This window comes from Mauremys reevesii, linkage group 1, assembly GCF_016161935.1.
Source record: "Mauremys reevesii isolate NIE-2019 linkage group 1, ASM1616193v1, whole genome shotgun sequence".
In the NCBI taxonomy this organism is placed as follows: domain Eukaryota; kingdom Metazoa; phylum Chordata; order Testudines; family Geoemydidae; genus Mauremys; species Mauremys reevesii.
This window is the reverse complement of record NC_052623.1, coordinates 336010471-336029324: the sequence shown is the minus strand read 5'-3', so window position 1 is coordinate 336029324 and position 18854 is coordinate 336010471. Positions and strand designations below refer to the sequence as shown.

Here is an 18854-nt window from a genome sequence, read left to right as displayed (position 1 = left end):
GAGTTGGGGGTGTTACTGTGAAGTCACATTCTCAGCTGCTAGTGGGGAGCAAACATTGTGTAGTGCTGTCAAGTGACAGCTCTAGCTGATGCTGAGCTAGCATGCATGGGTCCAGCCACAGCTCTGTCCTAGCTTTCCTTGGCCACTGTGGAAGTTCCAAGGACACAGCCTTTGGTTTGGGGTTAGGGATGGGAGGGGGATATGACATGCCCCAGTACATTTTTCAGTTTGTATAGAAGGGTTGGCCAAACTTACTGACCCTCCAAGCAGCATATGACAATCTTCAGCAGTCTGAGAGCCAGGGCACACCTGCTAGGGTCAGGGCTTCAGCCCCGCAGGAGGCGCGTGCTGGGGCTCAGGGCTTCAGCCCTGCTCCCGCTGAAGCCCCGAGCCCTGGCAGGTGCACCCCGCTGGGCAGAAGCCCCAAGACACACACACTCACCCCTCCCGCTGGGCAGAAGCCGCTATCCCACCACCCTGCTGCAAGGCAGAGGTCCCGAGCAGGGACTGGCTCCTTGTAGAGCGCCTTGCACAATGGGGCCCTCAGTATGCTTGGGGTCTCTGAGTGCTCTCCCTATATTAAGATGTTTAGATTGTGCTAGTGCCCAAAGTGTGCAAGGCACTTTATAAACACAGAAGGAGGCACCATCTATGCCCAAAAGAGCATCGAATCTAACGGGACAAACACGGAGAAATGTTTACGCCCGACAGGCAAAGAGATCAGGGGTAGGCGGATCGCATTCTCTTGTTTGGTTTTCAGTTGAATACAGTAACTTCTCCTCTAACCAGCATCCAACCCTCTCACCTACTCCATTCCTCACAAACACCTCCAGCTTTACGTCCAGGATCCTTATGCGTTCACCCAGCATTTACATTTCTTCCCTCCAGTATAAAAGCTGTTCACTCATACAACAAACAAGTATAAGAAATAAGCTGGTGATGTAGGTGCATGTTTTTGTGTTAGGTATTGGCTTCAGGCAGGATTTGAATGTGGAGAGGGCCAGTGGGTTTCTTCACCAGCTCAGGGAATGAATCCCGTACATAGGGGGCAACATGGAAGGAAGTGGGAAGATGGCTGTGGGAGAAACAGGCAAATGCAGCATTGTGAGTGGCATCATTAGCAGCAGCAAAGGGAACGGGTGGCTGATGCAATAAGAGACAAGGTTGGCTAAGCAGGAAGAATTCCTTTCTGACCACAAAAGCACATTTTAAAGCTCCAACATTACATCATTTAGTTGTTAACACATTCCTGTTAACAAGATGAACACAATAGTATACGGTGTTTTTATACAAGCAAACCTATGATACGGATTAACCCATGTGCAGATGTATATGGTGGGGGAGAGACTATCACTATCTAGTACAAATGCCACTTGTCCAGGTCCACTTTCCCTTTGCTTATGGAAAATTGCTTTCAATGGATGATGGCTAAAGGGTGGATCTTACTGCACTATAGTAGCTATTACTACTTTTTTGGAGGCTTATGCTGCTCCATGGCTGGAGCCAAAATCGACCAGCTTGCTAGAAGTGGCCATTATTTATCTGTCAGCATGTAACAAAATACATGGGTTAAGGAACATTGCATTACATTGCATTTATAGATCTAGAGCCTTGGCGCCAACACTTTGGGGAGGGGTAAGAGGACACTGCCATAAAACAAATAATAATCAGCATTAATGCCAACAACTGGTGTTCCTGAGTCAGAACAAAACTTTTGGCCTTAAGAAATGGGTGTGTGCAGCAAGGAGAGAAGGGGATGGCTGGGAGCAAAAGGGAAAGGTAAGAAGGAACCTAACCCAGCACACTGCAAAGCTCCTCCATTATGTAAGAGCACTTGGGTTATATAAGCGCTCATCTTTTCTGAGCCTTGTCAGCTGCAAAGCTGTATTATTTTATGACTTTACAGCTCCTGCAAACACACTCCCTGGGGGCTCAAACTTGGTGCTCAAGGAGCCTGAGTCCAGAAATAAGTTTCTGTGTGTGTCACATTTGAAAAACAGCAGTGTACAGTGGCTAGAAACAGATTTTTATGTTGTTAGCCATGTTTAATTGCTTCTGAAAGTGCAAACTTCTGCTTAATCCTTAATCCAGTTTATAGGCTCACTTTGTGCTGCCTTGATTTTTGAGCCTCAGGAATGTGTGGGAGGCCCAGGCCTCCCCATCCTGTCACTAATGTGCTAAACACATGGAAAATATTAATGAATGTTTCCTTTTTACAAAACAGCATTAGTCCTAAGTGAATCACAGCTAATATCCTTATGCTGCCTGTGCTGCCATACACTGAGGGCTATTCTGCCTCTTTCACATCCAGTAGTTGAAGCAGGCTGTACCAGTGTCACGTCTACATGACGATTCTCTGGGGCAGTCAGATGTGATGAGTTAACTGGTCATTAAGCTCTAGATATGGACCTATGCAGCAGGCCATATTTATTCCAAATTATGTTTTTTTAATTTTAATATTGGCAGAAACCTGCAGCATGTTATTAGATTGCAAATGTCATCTCTAACAGTATCTGAGATTGGAAAGGATGGACCCTCGCTTTGCTTGTAACTGCTTCCTAGAGAGCTCTACGGGTTTGCAGCTGACAAGATTTCATGATTTCATGTTTTTTTTTTAATCTAACAATAAAAATAAAATTGTAAAAAGGATGTAACATAGTGTCATGAGATGTGCCTGAATGTTTATATGGCTGGGTCTGTCTGCTAAGTGAAGTCTGGTAGGCCCAGGCAGTGTTTAATAAATAACTGAGGAATTCTTCTAGCAGCATGAAGTGCACATGGCTTATAGATGTCCTGGGGCATCTTTAAATTAAAACCATATTTCTTCTATTATTTATTTAATATTTGTAGAGTGTGCAGGAATAGCATGTTTTGTTCTGTAGACTAATCTCACTTTACACAGACTCCATCCTCTCAAACGCTCGTAATGGTCTCTGAGATGTGAACACATCTAGGAAATGTAGCACACAGACATCGCACACTTCGAAAAACAGCCAGGCTTTGCCCCTGTTTTTGTAAACATTGGGGTTGAATAAGATCCTTAATGATAACAGTTGATTAGTATGGAAAAAGAGAATTTGGGGCTACTGGTGAGTGGTATATTATATATGACAAGTCTTTGCTTATTATTCCTTAGCTGAAATTATGGAAGTGGTGAATCAAGTGCATGGAACGTTAAAAATAGTCCATGAAATTCAATAACAACACTATCATTCTTCCTACTGTCACTGCTAAAAATCTAAATCACGATTAATAAATGTAGAATCATGGTTATATTGTAACTTGAACCCTGATGAAGCTTGGAAAGCCGAATTGAGTTCACAAGAAGTCACAAACAAACGCCTTGTGAAAGATCCGACTCAGAAGATCTCTGGTTTCAATCTTCTGCAAAGCTTATGTGCAACCTTAAACCATATTGGCACACACCATGGCAGATGCGGATACTTGCTGCAAAAATGGAAAAATTAAAACTCTCCAGTGTGTGACTGTGGTCACCCAGAACAGATCAGGGAAGATGTAACAACTCAATGCCCAATTCCCAAATACGAAGGAGGCATCACAGCAATACACTCTGCTACTCCAGATGCAATTATCTGGCTTAACCATCTAAATGTAAAATTATAGTAGTTGCCCTACATCTACATCAGCCATAGAAAGAAGAAGAATTGTTGTACTGTGATGATGATTTTGCAGTGATTATTGCCTGGAAAGTGAATGTAGCTTTTTGTCAACTTCCCAGTACAGGTATTGAGATACAACATTAAGTTTTTTTTAAATGTGGAACTATATTGTGACAGAGTGGGATATGTGTGTACCAAACTGTGAACTCAGTTTTGTTTCATTACTTCCATTTTTGTACCCTGGCCTCTATCCATTTTGTGTTCTGTGTTGAATAAATAAAACAACCTGCACTGGACAAGGCCATTCTCTTCCAGACACTATCTTGCTTTGGGGTGTGTGGGACACCTCAGAGAGGACTATCAAAATATGTCACAAGGGCCATCAACTTGAGTGACTCTCAATGACTGGCCAATCTCAGGGGACAGTAGTTATCTTCACGTAGGGCTTGCATGATGGGGGTTAAAATTTCCCAGCCTGCATATGGCAAAACAGGGTCAAAGACTAGAATAAAAGAGGGGCTTATCTGAGAAGGGAGGCCATTCACCACCACAAGCCAGAAGACCAGGCTGAAGAGAGAAAGCAGGAAAGTCTGTCTTGCCTGAAACACTGACCAGACCTCCGAGTCACTGATGGGGTAAAATCAGACTAAGGATGGAGCAGCAAAGAACTAACTCTCTAGTGGGTTCTTCAGCATAAAAATGACTGTGGTTAAGAAATTCCTTGGCTAAGCCTGTGTTCCTTGCTAGGCTGCCATGTTGCCCCTGAAAGTGTTAATCAAGAAGTTCAGATTGCCCACAGGAGCAATGTATAAAGGAACCTGTATAAACATCTGGAGGCTCAGGAGGTCTGAATCACTGGTTTCAGGGTGAAGGTGGCCGGGTTGTGGAGCCCCATGTTCCAAGGAAGGGTGGCAGACGTGGGATCTGGATCTGGGATTGTGCTTCTGAGGCCTCAGAGCTAGGAACAATGATATGGCTCTGCCCACCAGTGGTTGGGGCCACTCACACCAAACCGGTCTCCATCTAGAGGGGGAGTCGATTAGGTTGTGACATAGATCACTTTACATTTCAATTCCAATTTCATAAAAAAATCCCATGTTTTGGCCTACTCTTAATGAAACTAGTAATGACGATATTTGTACTCATTCAAATTTTACACTGATCTCTCAAGTTTTGGCCCAGGAAGCAACATCTTACTTGGTAATATTTCTGCAGTACAGCATCTTAAGAATCCGGAGTTGCGTACAACCTTTCCAAAGGTACTTTAGTGTTTTGTCAGTAAGATGTACACAGCCTGAGATATCCAAGAAGTGGAGATAATGGCAGACTCCAGACAAATACTGAACACACAAATCCGTCATCTGTAAATCAAGCAAAAGAAATACACATACAGAAGTTAGAAGATTGCTGGAGATTCCAAAGAAAAAACAAAACACAACAGCCAACTCAAAATTTTGAAGTGTATCATTTCTGGAAGATTATATTGAAAGTGCCACATAGGACATGAAATGTATGGAACAGATGAATTCTGACTATCAGATATAGGAGATGAAAAAGACTATACGTAACAGTTAAATGTTGGGAGTATATTTGGTGTCCGTTAAATATGATTCCAGTACATTCCAAAGCATGTAGGGATGTTTCAGATAATCAGAAGTCTGAAATGGCTCAATACTCCCAACCCCATAATTTTGCATATAGCATATCTCATCTGGTAGGATTAACTGTTCTCAGATTATTCCATTTAAACTGTTAGACTGATCCATTTTAGAGTTAACTACAGGGAGAAAGAATTTTAATTTTAATAACACCTAGTTCATATTTCAGTACTGTATCATAAATGTGTGTTGTCTTTCTACTGCTTTTGTTTATAGCCTAGGGTGCCTTTCAGTTTGTCCAAGACAGAACTATTCAGTTTCACTTCACAGTTCCATAGTCTGATCTGGAACTGATCACCAGTAATGCAAACTGAAGTTTGCTTTGGGCACCATATAAGGCCTCATTTCTGCCAAGTACTTAAGCATGTGTGTAACTTTAAATATGTGAGTAGCCCCACTGACTTCAAAGGGAATACTTATGCCTAAAGTTATGCATGTGGCTAAGCACCTTGTTTAATTGGGGCCTACAATCTAAAGGAAACTTGATGAATGCAAAAAAAATCCTCTAATAGGTATTCAATCAAGCCACAAAGATGGACAGCCAGTGCACTATCCCTTCATGCAGTCCCTCCTGGAGCTCCACCTGTGGAGATGCAGTTCTGTAACACCTTTCCTCCGGGCTGTCATCAAGTCCTGCAATTGACTCAGAATAGGCCTGCTTCTGTACTGAAGTAAACAGAAGTTTGGCTGCTGACCTAAATAGACGCAAGACCAGGCCCTATTCAGGGAAATCTATTTTAGTCACATACACCAATCCTGTTCATGTCAGAGGTCATCTTTCCATTGAACTGTATTTCTAGATAGTCATTATTTAATTGGCTTATTCATTCAACCAGGGATTCATTTTCAGCCCTCACTAATTTTTCTCATTCATGTGGTTTGCTGCCCACAACAATCTTTCTTTCTTTCTTTCTTTCTTTCTTTCTTATAAAACTATTTAACAATTATTCCTTGAATTGGCTTTATGAACTCACAGATTACACAGGAGGTGTGACTGTGCTATATGCAAACTGCATGCTGAGTTTTTTTGTGAAAGGAGCAATGTTTGGAAGATGATTGTTCTACATGGCCTAGAAATGTATGTATGGAGATATAGATGACAGGGAGCCCAACTGTGCTCTCGCTAAAGTCTATGTTTTTTCAGTATGAAAAGGATTACAGTGGTCAGCTGTGCTAGTTTTCTGGGAATGTCCCAGTTTCCAGAGCACATCCCACAACACTCTTACTGGGAAGTGAAGTTCCTAAATTACAGTTCCTATGTTTTCTCTTTATGACCTTTTTGTTTATTCAGTTATTTTTATATAGCTGATATTGCAGGCCGAGACTCTGCCAGGCATACTAACTTGTCCCTCTTAGAACAGGAGATTAGATCTTGCTTTAGTCTTTTTCTGATCATTTTTAAATAGTGTCTGAGTGGAAAATATTTCCTACTTGGCAGCTAGATACTCTGTACTTATGCTGGAGATTGCCAAAGGCCCCCCATTTGATAGTACTTTATAGAGTTTCTAACTGGGTTAAAGCCAACAGAAGGCTTGCAAGATACAGTATGGGTTTGTCTGAACGATTCTTGATGTTGGAGACCAAATATCTTAGACTGTGAACAGGTACCAGATTTACTTCATAATCTTTTTAAGGAGAAGATATATGGACACAGGGTGGGGAGAGGAGAAATGTGGTGGGATGCAAGTGTCTATCTTCACTTAGTATGGGACGATCTCTCTGCCTGCAGATTGCCATGTATAGCAATATTGTTTATTATTATTATTGAAAAGTTAATTGAACATTTAAAAGCAGGGAAGGAACGTGAGGTACCTCTGGAGCTGACATTTTGGCCATTGCATTTAATTGCTAATGGCTGAGAGTAGCTTTTAAAAGGATTCAACATCAACCATTGACTTCAGTGGGAGCAAAATTAGGCCAACATGAGCACTTTTAAAAACCTCCCCCATGGAAGCAGGACTCTTTCTGCAGAGGGAAATATTTGCTGGCACAAACTTTTTTTTAAACGTACATTGGGATGGCTATTGCTAGAATGCAGTAAATACCTACTGTTATTACTCAAGCAAGCAAGTATATATGATTGAATACACACAGGGAGCAGATGTGCTGAGTAAGTACTGGGACTAATGAAAATGACCTAGGTATTTATGTTAGCAGTAAAATGCAAATGGAACCCACCATGTTCAGTTGGGGCAAAACAGAGCACTGCGATCCTAGGGTCTAGCTAAAGAGGTACTATAAAAGATATGGAAAACTGTCACATCACCGTACAAGATAATGGTGAGGCTGAATGCTGTTACATCAGTGATGAGTCTTATTAAAATAAATTAGTAACTGGAAATTATTTTAATTAAAATGTGTAAATAACTAGAAATACAGAATGAAAGTAATTCAGCAACTTCATTGAAGCAAACTTCAGTATCTGAGTATGTATAATAATACACAAAATCCATTGTCAATACACCAAATACAACAGAGCCCACAACTGTAACACATATTACTCTTGGGTGGATTCTGCAGGACTGTGTGCTTGCAGAAAACAGCTCCCCGCAGATTTCCTGGGTTTCCCTGCAGAAAACAGCAGGGGCAAAGGGAAGCCGTGTGTGGGGTGAGGAGGGTGGTGGTGGTGGGGGGGGAGGGAGGGCCAGGGGTGACCATGGACACAGGGGGGATTGCCTCCCTCCAAAGAGGTGAGGCATGGGGAGGGGGCACAAGGGGTTACATGCCACTGCCCCCCCCCACATTCTGCAAGCACACAGCTGCCCAGCTGAAGGAGGCTGTGTCTCCACTCCACTGACTTTGCAATTGAACACCATCTCCTGGGTCCTAGTGCTAGAGTTGTGCTCCCCTTCTGTGTGCTGGGAGCCGTCCAGTTTTCTATTCTGTGCAACGCACAGTGGAGCTGGGTAAGGAGGGGGGAATGAAGGAAGGGGAATGAGGGCGGAAGAGGCAGTGGGGAGGGCAAGGGGTGGAATAGGATGGGGGAGGGGAATGTGGGAGTGAGGGGAGGGGGATGGAGAAGAAAGGGGATAGTGGAATTGCAGGGGGAAGCAGGAGCCAGGCATACAACTCCCCCTTGGCAGCAGCTGGGGCTCCCCCGTTAAGCAAGCCCTTCGAACTCTCACCCTGACAAGCCCTACTCCCCTACACCTGGACCCCTCTGATGAGCCTCCCACACCCAGACCCCCACCCCACTGATCCCCAACCAGCTGCACCTGGCCCCCACCCCATCAAGCTCCACCCCCCAGCACCTGTACCCCCCACACCCAGACCCCCCCCGCTGAGCCCTGTCTCCCCACATCTAGCCCCCCCCGAACCCCAACCACCTTCACGTACATCCTCTGCAGAGTCCCATTGTCCCTGCATCAGGAATACCCCAATGAGCCTCTGTGCATCCAGATCTCCCATTAAGCCACCCGCACCCAGATTGCCCCACCAAGAAACCTCTCACCCCACACCTGGATCCCCCCACACTAAGCCCCTCCATACTTGGATCCTTCTGGGCTGAGCCTGCCCACCCACACCTGGTGCACCTGCTGCAGAGGGACGGGGCCCTGGGGCATTTCTGGGGCAGGCCCAGCTCTTGCATTGTGTCAGGGTCAGGTGCAGCCTCACTGCCGAGTCTCTGTACCGGGGGATGTGAGGGCTTCAGGGTGATCTCCCACCTCAATGCAGCCAGTGGCCTGTGCTCCCCACTGCCAAGCTGGAGCCACATTTATTTATTGACAAATAAAATTTGCAGAATTATGCAGAATTTTAAAATATTGTGTGCATAATTTTAATTTTTTGGGTACAGAATTCCCTCAGGAGTAACATATGCACACAGAGATTATAATATACTAACTATACGTAACATTTTCAAAATGTTTAAGTGACTTAGGTGCCTATGTCCCATTTTCAAATGTGACTTGGGCACTTGGGAGCTTAATTCTTATGGAAAATCAATGGGACCATGGCTCCTAAATCATTTAGGTGCATTTGAAAATTTGTGACCAGATCAATATTCAGAAAGTCAATGTTAGTTCATTGGTTTTAATTTTTGGTGATTATTATATATAACATAATTAACTTTTTTAATGTTGAAGAATAAGCTATAGGATGATTGCAAAATGTGGACATCAGCAAGTCAAATGTCTGAATGCTACATTATTTCATTTTATGTAATAGCATTTCTGGAACTACCCTTCCCAGCTCTTGTACATACCTTGTGGCAACCAGCTATGTTGAGGGATGTAAGTTGGTGGCAGTTAAATGCCAAAGCTTTGACAGTTTCATTTGTCAGTTGAAAGCAGTAAGAGACGTCACAGTATTCTAGATCTTTTGCACCCTGGCAGAACTTCTGAAACACAGTTACAAACACCCAAATCAATCTCATGTACCTTTTTGGATGCTTACAGTTTTATAATACATTCACACTAATCTTCTGATTTACTGCAATCACTGTAACTGATTCATTTATTCTTTTTCTCATATTGAACATGTGGAATAAAATATATATTATCAATGAGATTACTCAGTTGCATTCCATAATGCCCAGCAAAAAAGGAAGAAATGCACCAGGTGGCTATTTTTCATTTCTGACACTGGTAGATCACAAAGTGTGTTCTTCAGATCACACCTAGACGCTTTCATTTATGTTTCACTGCACTTACTAAGATAGATAAAAGCCTGAGTTTGTGTCTTTTGCAATGAACATATCCAAACATTAAGGGCTACATTTCCAAATAGGCCACAAGAATATTCTGTTCTCTATTGTGCCTTCAGCTATCCTAGCTGTACATATTAAAAGGCATTTGGCAAGCAAAATAGGCAACTTATGTCTGGGCAGAGAATATGGTCCAGGTGTTAGATCTCAAAACTGAAACTAAGGAGGTCTAACTTCTTGCCCCTATTCTGCCACTAACCTGCTGTGTGACCTTGGGCAAGGACTGTTCGGCCTGGGCCTATGGCTAGTGTAAGTTAGCATGGGATAGAGTGGCAATTCCACCTCTGTGAGGGAAAGGAGAAAACATTTATGTGTCAGACTGAGTTAAAAAATGGTGGCTGCTTGAAGCTCCTCCAAGGTTTCTAATATTAGAAATAGTCCTGAGGCAGAGGGATTAGTGAGAAGAGTGGCAGGTAAAGGTGCATGATGAATGCAGTTAATCACAGAGATATCACCTCCATATATGAGGTACATACTATCAGTAATAAAATATATCACATACACAGGTGTCACCCTAAAAAACAGTATTTACCAATAATTACCTGATTATTGTATCTGAAACACAGCAGTATTTCCCTTAACTTCGAATATGAATTCACTGCAGTATCTCGGATGCTTTGATGTGGTAATTGCTGGTAAATGCTCACTTTTGGATGACCGATGTATGTAAGTGTGAACTGCATGTGTGTGGGGGTATATATACACCCACACCCGCACTCACTTTATAATTTCAACGTTATTTAATTAACCAGTTTTTAAATCTTACCATCTGTGTCTAGTGCTGCAGTTTGCTTTTTGGACCAGTACGGTTATGACAGGTCATCAACTGCTGTTTTTAAGTACAGTATATGTCTGGTTGTGAATGTTTTACTTTAAGACTGCAGAGAGTGGAAATACAGAAATTATAAATGTTAGCTACTATGGCTTTCATATTTTAATGCCAGTTTTGCAGGGTGTTAACTGCAGTGTAGAAAACTTCTAATCCCCCAGTGACTGAATTTTTTTCTCCTCATGTAAGAGAAGCCTAATTATCATCAGCATTAGATCCCCACATGTGATTAAGTCATCACTACATTCCCAGCTAGGGTATGTAGTACAGGCTGCAGCCAGGATTTCAGTGTTTGTGTGATATGCTTAAATCATTTTTATCATATTTGTCAAGCTGCTACAGTCTGTCACGAGTACAGATTTAAAATATCCATAAAAAAATAGGTACTGAAGCTGCTCCGACCTTTAAAACTCTCCACTAATTGTGATACCACCATTAGCCCAAACTTAGCTTTTTACAAGTTATCAGCTTAAGTCCTGAAAAATCATACTCCAAAGTATTTTTTTAACCTGCTGAGAGTGCTGGGGAACTTAGTGCTGCCAAGAATTATTTTCTTTAATGAAAACAATAACAACTGGCATATACAGTAACATGAAAAATAGTTACAGAACATCGGAATATTTTGTTATGCTGTATCCTTTGTGTAAATTACGTTTTATTTGAATAGACTGAATCTTTTTGGGAGATAATCTATACAGGGCCTCCAAGTCAACAAAAAAGGCAAAGCAACTTTGCCAGCATGCAGTTCCCATTGAATTTCATGCTCAGTGACAGGACAAAACTAATTGATAATGATTATAGCAAATTAGAGGTGAGCTTGAAAGGTGATATTGTGACCAAAAAATGCAGTGTTGGGCTGTTTACACAGAGTTTTCATGCCACAAACAAGGAAGGGGACAGTCCCATTTTAAAAAGCACTGGTTGGACTGAAACTTGACTGAATTTATTCTGGGCACTTCAGTGCAAACAATGTGTTAATTCTAGAGCTGTACAAATCATCAATTTTTCTGTTTGCTGGCTGAACTGAAAAAAATTTGCTTCACGTCAATCTGAAATGAAAACTTTTTGGGTTTCTTAATGAAAGAAAAAATGATTTGGGTACAATAAAATATTTTGTTTTCAGTTGCGGATTTTAGCTGCTTTTTTATTAAAATAAAAGGAAATGTGGAATGCCAGTCACAAAAACCACCGGAAGAGGAGGTGGTAGTGCCCGCCCCTGTGGTTAGAGCACTTTCATGGGATAGGGGACGAGTCCTCACTCTGCCTAATTTGGAGCAGGATTTTGAACATAGGTCTCCCATACTGCAAATGACTGCCCTGGCTATAGGGTATCCTTTCAGTCTTGCCTCTTGAAGCTATTCCTCTTTGTATAAATAATTAAATAGTCACTGCACCACAGAGAGCCTGGGGTTAGGACACTTGCCAAGGTGGGGGTGCCAGTCCCTGTGTCAATGAATATTTAATTATTTATACAGAGTGGAACAGCTTCAACAGGAAAGACTGAGAGAGAGCCACCCCACAACACCACATAACCCAAAAATGCAGCTTTCAGCAAATAAACTATTATTCTGAAAACATTTGCCCAGCTCTAGTCAGCACATTGGAGGGAATTCAGAGAAGAGGGATGGTCTTAGGTGGAAAAGTACTATATATATATAGTTTAGACAAATTAGCACTAAGGCGGGGTTTCTTTGCCACCATGAGTGGGTGTCTTGTGGGTGCAACTAGACCCCACCTTCCCTGGTGGGGTGGGGCCTCTACAGTCTGCCTTGGAGAGGGGGGGTTCCATGATGTCATAGCCCCTGGGGGAGGGGTTTGAATCATGACTCTGAAGTGGGAGAGCAACTTCCCCAGCTCCTGCTCAGTCTCCACTAGAAAAAAGGGGGGAGGGATAGCTCAGTGGTTTGAACATTGGCCTGCTAAACTCAGGGTTGTGAGCTCAATCCTTGAGGGGGCCATTTAGGGATCTGGGGCAAAAATCTGTCTGGGGATTGGTCCTGCTTTGAGCAGGGGGTTGGACTAGATGACCTCCTGAGGTCCCTTCCAACCATGATATTCTATGAATGGGTAGGAAGGGGGGAATAGAATAACTATCTAAAAGTATTTCATAATATGATAGGCCTAGATAGAAAAATCCTCTAAAGGGGGCAGGAAATTTCAATCTTTGCCATAATTCCTAGCCTCTCCACTTCACAATCATTCCTTTTTTCTTACACCTCCAGCTTTCCTGGCAACATGGCTCCTGTAGTTGCTATGTACCCAGGAGCTCTCTACTGGCAGTTGACTTACAGGGGAGTTTCTCATGGCAAAATTGCAGAGATGGTGAGAAAGTTTATGTATTGAGACAAGCAGCTGATTTATCTTGTGAGCCATGTTCAATTTTAGGGAGCTGACTTTATATGGATGAGAAACTCAATATTTTGCACTGAAGACAAGCTTTGCGTCTAAATATCATGTGACATTCCTCTTGATCCTGATATATAAACCCAGATGGCTATATACTGGCTTTCATAAATTAGAGGAGATATTTCTATTCTGACATTGTTTATGTTTCAATTACATGGAACATACAAGAAAGTCCAATCAGAATTGTTCTCTAAGGCATCAGTTCTGCCAGTGGCTTGTCTGTAGATCTTTGTATGTATGCAGAGTAAAAGAATTAAATCCAGATGCATCTCTTGGGGTGCAGTAGGAACTGACTCATTCCTATAATATAAGGCTTTAGAGTGATGGATGTGGAGTCCTATAATGGAAAAAGCTGTGGGAGTCAAAGACTGGGGTTACACAATAGCAATGCCAACACCTGCAGCCATGGGGTCCCCTCTGCTTATGGCATGAGTGTGATGGCCAGTGAATAGGAGATCTCAGCATTTCTCTGTCACATGTAGTCAGGAGTGTTTGTCAGGTGCAATTTAAAGTATAAACTGCAGCTGCTGTTTATATCCTACTCCAACTGTTGTTCTCATTTGAAGTATGATATAAATCCCATCTCATTGCCCACTGGCAAGGTTAACAGTCTTAAGTTCCTGATTAGCATTGATTTATGTCATTGTGATATGCAAAGCAGGAAATGTATGTCTCCATGCTGATTTTTAGAAAATGTGGAGAAGGTAAATAACATGACATCTTTATAGTGTCAGCAAATAAAATATTATAGTAATCACATCACCTGCTTTATGATACATGAATAAAACACAGGCCATTTTCTCTCCAATAGAGGTGTTTGCTGGTTCATTAAATTTGGGATAGAGGTCAGCATGGGAGTTTGTCTTATTAAGAATTAAGGTCAATTTCAGAAGATCTCTATTTTCAAGCATCTCAATCCTGACACTCACCTCATCCGCACACCCAATGGCCAAAATTCTGTTGCAAATCCTGACACTTTCTCCCTATTGTTGCCTTCATCAAATTCATGCTCCTTCAAGACTTTCCACAAACAAGCTTCTTCCTACCTCTCTGGCCTTGTCACCTTTCACCTCCCAAAACTCCCTCTTAGATGAGCATGAAGCAAACTAACCTCTTTATTTCCTTCTCCCACACTCACATCAATACTACCGCTGGTCAAAAAAAATGGATTCCAACTACTTTTTATAGAAAAATGCAGTCATTGAAATAGAAATGTTTCAGAAAATGTTTGATTTCAATGAAATTTGATTTTTCAATAAATGTTTTTAAACAAAACAAAAATTTCAATTCAAACACAATATAATTTCATTTCAATTTTTTTATAGGAAAACCAACATTTTCTGTGAAAAATTTCAAATGAAATCATTTTATTGGCAATTTTTCACACAGGTAAAACTTGATTTTTCAACCAGTCATACTAGATACCTTCTTTTATGCCTGTCTGACCTTGTCTTCCACACCGCTCCCCATCCTTCTTTAAATCCCTTCTCAAAATCATTTCTTCAAGGAAGCTTATCATCTTTAGATAGTTATACTGATAAATCAATACAGCAACTCCATGATCTTTTTGTCTTTTCCATTGTTCTCTCTGAATTTGTCATTTCCTCCTGTTTCTCTTGTCTTAATTTAGGCCCCAATTCAGCACGTGATTAACTTTAAGAACGGTAATCCCATTCTACTCAGAAAAGCACGTAAGCATGTGCTTGAAGTAAATAACATTTACTCATGTAATTAAAAGTATTTTGCAGAATTAGAGTGTTAGAGTCTACAGGCAGGGACTTAGGTGGAAACGTTTAAAGGTCTTTGTGGAAAAGTGTGATGCACTTTTGCAAGTGCAAAATGCTCAGTGTGCACATGTAAATCACGCTTGAACACATACAAAGATATTTGCTTGCACAAGTTATCCTCCATTTGTAATCATACTTTAGGCACTCTTCATGCACAACTTGTGAACGCATAAAAGTGTATGTACACATATAAAGTTCGAGGCCTTAGTTGTGTATTGTTTCCCAAAACACCATGACTATTTACAATGCTATATTAATAAAAATTACAACAATAAAGAGCAATTTTTATAACAGAAACAAAATGATAAATCAGAATTTCAATATGCAAGTAACCTTTACAATCAAAATGTAAATGTGACAAATGTTCAGATGGGAAATAACATCACTGACAATAATTAAAAACAGATGCTGCATGCGTCAGTAAATCCAAAACTTTAAACAATTCATCAAATGTGCTGTTCCAGTGAAATCCTCAGCTGAAATAATGTATTAGTATTATTCTTTTTATGACAACTGCTAGACACTATGAAGTAAAAATGAAGTATAACTTCATTTAGAGGTCATAGTTTCCAATGAATGCAAATAGTTCCCTCTTTAGTAACTTCAAACTGAGGATGGCTACAAAACAAAGGTTGTTTCTATACCATGTAATTACTTTCCCTTTCTGTTTGCATTGTAAAGCTATAGCTGTGGTTAGAGTAGCTGTTAATTGAGAACACCTTCTAAACAAGGATACTGGATATGTTTTATTTCTAGACTACCACTACTTAGAAAAATATAAAGCAATACCTTAAAGAACACATCTCATGGTCAAACTGTAACCAAACAGCATCTTTATGTTGTATAGAGCCCAAGATTAAAATTTCAAAAGTGCAGCCTAAATCAATCATTTTAGAAAGGAAAATACTTATGACATAAAAATGTTTATGATGAAACTCACTAAGGTCAGATTGAAATGGAGAATAGGTGCAAATAGAGACAAGCTATAAGCTGGAGCAGAGTTGTGAAGGTTTTTGCAAGTGAGGCTAATGAATTTAAGACTGATACATAAGAAGCCAGTGAAGGGACTCCATGGGTGGAGGAGAGTCACAGTTAATGCAACATTACAGGAAGATATTTAGCTGCTGTATTTTGGATTGACAGAAGAGGAGAGTGGAGAGGCTAGAAAGGAGAAGGTTAGAATAACTGATATTTAGGAAGGTGAGTATTTTAGAGATTATATATAGAGAGAAAATTTAAAATTCACTGATGGCCATAATATGCTGGGAAAAGGAAAGAGAAAGATCAGTGATATCACCAAGGCTGCAGGATTGGGTGTTGGATAGTGATTGAGATGGTTTTAAAGGAAAATAAGCTCTGTTTTTGACATGGTTAATTTGAGAAAGCAGAAGGACTTCTAGGAGGACATCTGTCTATATCCCTATAAAAGGGTCTGGTTTATCTTACCTGAATTCCCATATCAGTGATCTTCCTACATTCAGATACAGAAAGTTCCTTCATTCTTCTAGTGTGGCCCAGAGCTGCCAAGCTCTGAAAACATGCCAAATAAATTTCAACTTTATATTATAAAAACACATCTGTGAAATAACATTTCGTTAAGATAGATGATAATGATGTCCTAAATTTACAGCATCTAGCACCTTCCATCTGAGGATTACACCTTTTAAAGACATTAATTAACTTACCCAAACAATACCTCTGTGAGATAGTATCTCAGTTCTACAGAGGAAAGTGAAGCCAGAGACCTTGAATTAGTGAGCTGCCTGAAGTCATATAAAGAGTTCAAGACAGAGTGAGGTCTCCTTCCTCTGTTCTGTCCTCCAGAAAATGATCCCTTTATGTAGCCATCCTCACATGGTCCAAAACTGAACATCATGTTGATCTGCACTCTTTTCTTTAGAGCTAGAAATAATGTTCATTACATACCAGCTCCTTAAATTATTTTAATTAAATTAAATTAATACTTCTAAGAGTTCATTAGGGAGAACTGTCATCTGATCTGGATTTCCTGTCTGTATACACTCATGTTTGGAAATCAACAAATTTATGGCTTTTGTGCAGATCGCTTCACTCCAGCCAAGTTAGATAAAAATTGCTGTGTGGTCTTTTAAGAAAGTATTTGTTAGAAAAACAACAATGAACTTTTTCATATAAGTGAGAAAAGGAAGTAGAGAAAGCAGAGATGCATGAAATGTTTTCACTTCCAGTAAACAAATTAGCCTTTTCATAAAGTGAACCATTTTACCGATTTGCTTCAAAATTTTGGACTGAAACAAGAGCTTTTCACAAACAAGTCTACATTAACTATGTGGGCAAAAAACAAATACTAGTTGCAGTTCTTCAACCAAGCTTTATATTCAGTTATTTTACATTTAAATTATGCCTCAAATCAAGGGCCAGATGGTTCCTGTTAGGCACAAGACAGAGGTAGTGTACAGTCAGACTACCCTAGCAGGAGCTCCAGGGGACATTATGTCTGCAGGGAGCAGTTCCTGTGTTCAGGACTGCAACTACGGCAAGTTCCAGTGTTGGGAAGGGAAGATAGCCTGAATTTTCTTTTCCTTGTACGCTGGGGGCAAGGGCCAGCACAAACTGGCTATCGTTCTCAAACCCTAAGGCGAATGAGAGTTTTGGTGTTTAAAAATGTATACTGATGCCAAATGTCCGGGGACCTGTGTGCTTTACAGTAGTAAAACCAAAACAAAGTATAAAGTGAGCCTCCAGAAAACACATTTTTCATTTTCTTCTATATGAGTGGTGTGTGAATATTTTGACCAGCAAATTATCTGCTAGCTTTCAGAACAGCCATGCTGAACAAGAAGGAAACGTGATAAAGAAAAATAAGAGTGTGTAAATACAGTCTGGGATCCAGATGTGGATAATATTGTGATGATGACAGAAGTGTAGATTTTGCCAATTCTGGAAACCTAGACCACTGAAAAAAAATAGGCTTGGCAGAATTCTTTTTTTTTTTTGTAAATTTGACAATTAATATTGATGATTATTTTGAATCTTTTTTCTGATTTTGATTGTTTAAATTTTTTTTTCAGAGTTTCACAATGGGAGTGCGGGGCCAGTGACACTGGATCCCTTCAGGTACAAGATGAGGCAAAGGATGTGATCCTGGCAGGGCACAGCAGACAGCTCTAGCCAGAACCGCAAAGAGGAGGACTAGGCCTGGCCACTCTGCTGCTGAACAGTTCCTAGCTGGAGGCAGCCCCTGCACTCCCAAGTGGTGAGTGAGCGAGTGGGGCTGCAGAGGGCTCCCTACACTGCCACGGAGCTAGTGACACTGGATCCCTGCAGGCACAAGATGCAGGCAGGGCCGCACTTCCTGACTGTTACCAATGTATTTTTTCTGTCAATTTCAGTGTGTCAGGTGAAACCAACATTTCCTGAGTAACTATTTAAATCGAATCCGGCCACACCTAAAAATAGTAACAAAAAAAGTAAGATCCTTCATCCTAACCCTGGCTGAAACTAAAGAAGATTTAAAACAAGCAAAAGGAAGTATTTATTCACACAGCGCACAGTCAACCTGTGGAACTCTTTGCCAGAGGATGTTGTGAAGGCCAAGACTATAACAGGGTTAAAAAGAGAACTGGATAATTTCATAAAGGATAGGTCCATCAGTGGCTATTAGCCAGGATGGGCAGGGATGCACAACCATGCTCTGAAGTGTCCCTCGCCTCTGTTTGCTGGGAATGGGTGACGGGATGAATCACTTGATGATTGCCTGTTCTGTTCATTCCTTCTGAAGCATTTGCCACTGTAAGAAGACAGAATACTGGGCTAGATGGACTATTAGTCTGACCCAGTATGGCCGTTCTTATGTTATGTAAAGAAATT

At 41.0% G+C, this 18854-nt stretch overlaps 1 protein-coding gene across 6 annotated transcripts in view; it reads right to left on the bottom strand.

The window, feature by feature from the left end:
• Positions 1–18854, bottom strand: part of FBXL13 (F-box and leucine rich repeat protein 13) — a 168011-nt gene that overhangs the window by 542 nt on the left and 148615 nt on the right. For 5 of the 6 annotated variants that reach the window (XM_039517650.1, XM_039517673.1, XM_039517675.1 and 2 more), the window contains 3 exons: positions 16452–16535; positions 9483–9617; positions 4818–4981 (listed from right to left, as the gene is read on the bottom strand). In XM_039517650.1, the coding sequence (XP_039373584.1) occupies positions 4818–4981; positions 9483–9617; positions 16452–16535 (383 nt within the window). The remainder of the gene's footprint in view (positions 1–4817; positions 4982–9482; positions 9618–16451; positions 16536–18854) is intronic. The other variant, XM_039517651.1, reaches the window with a different exon arrangement.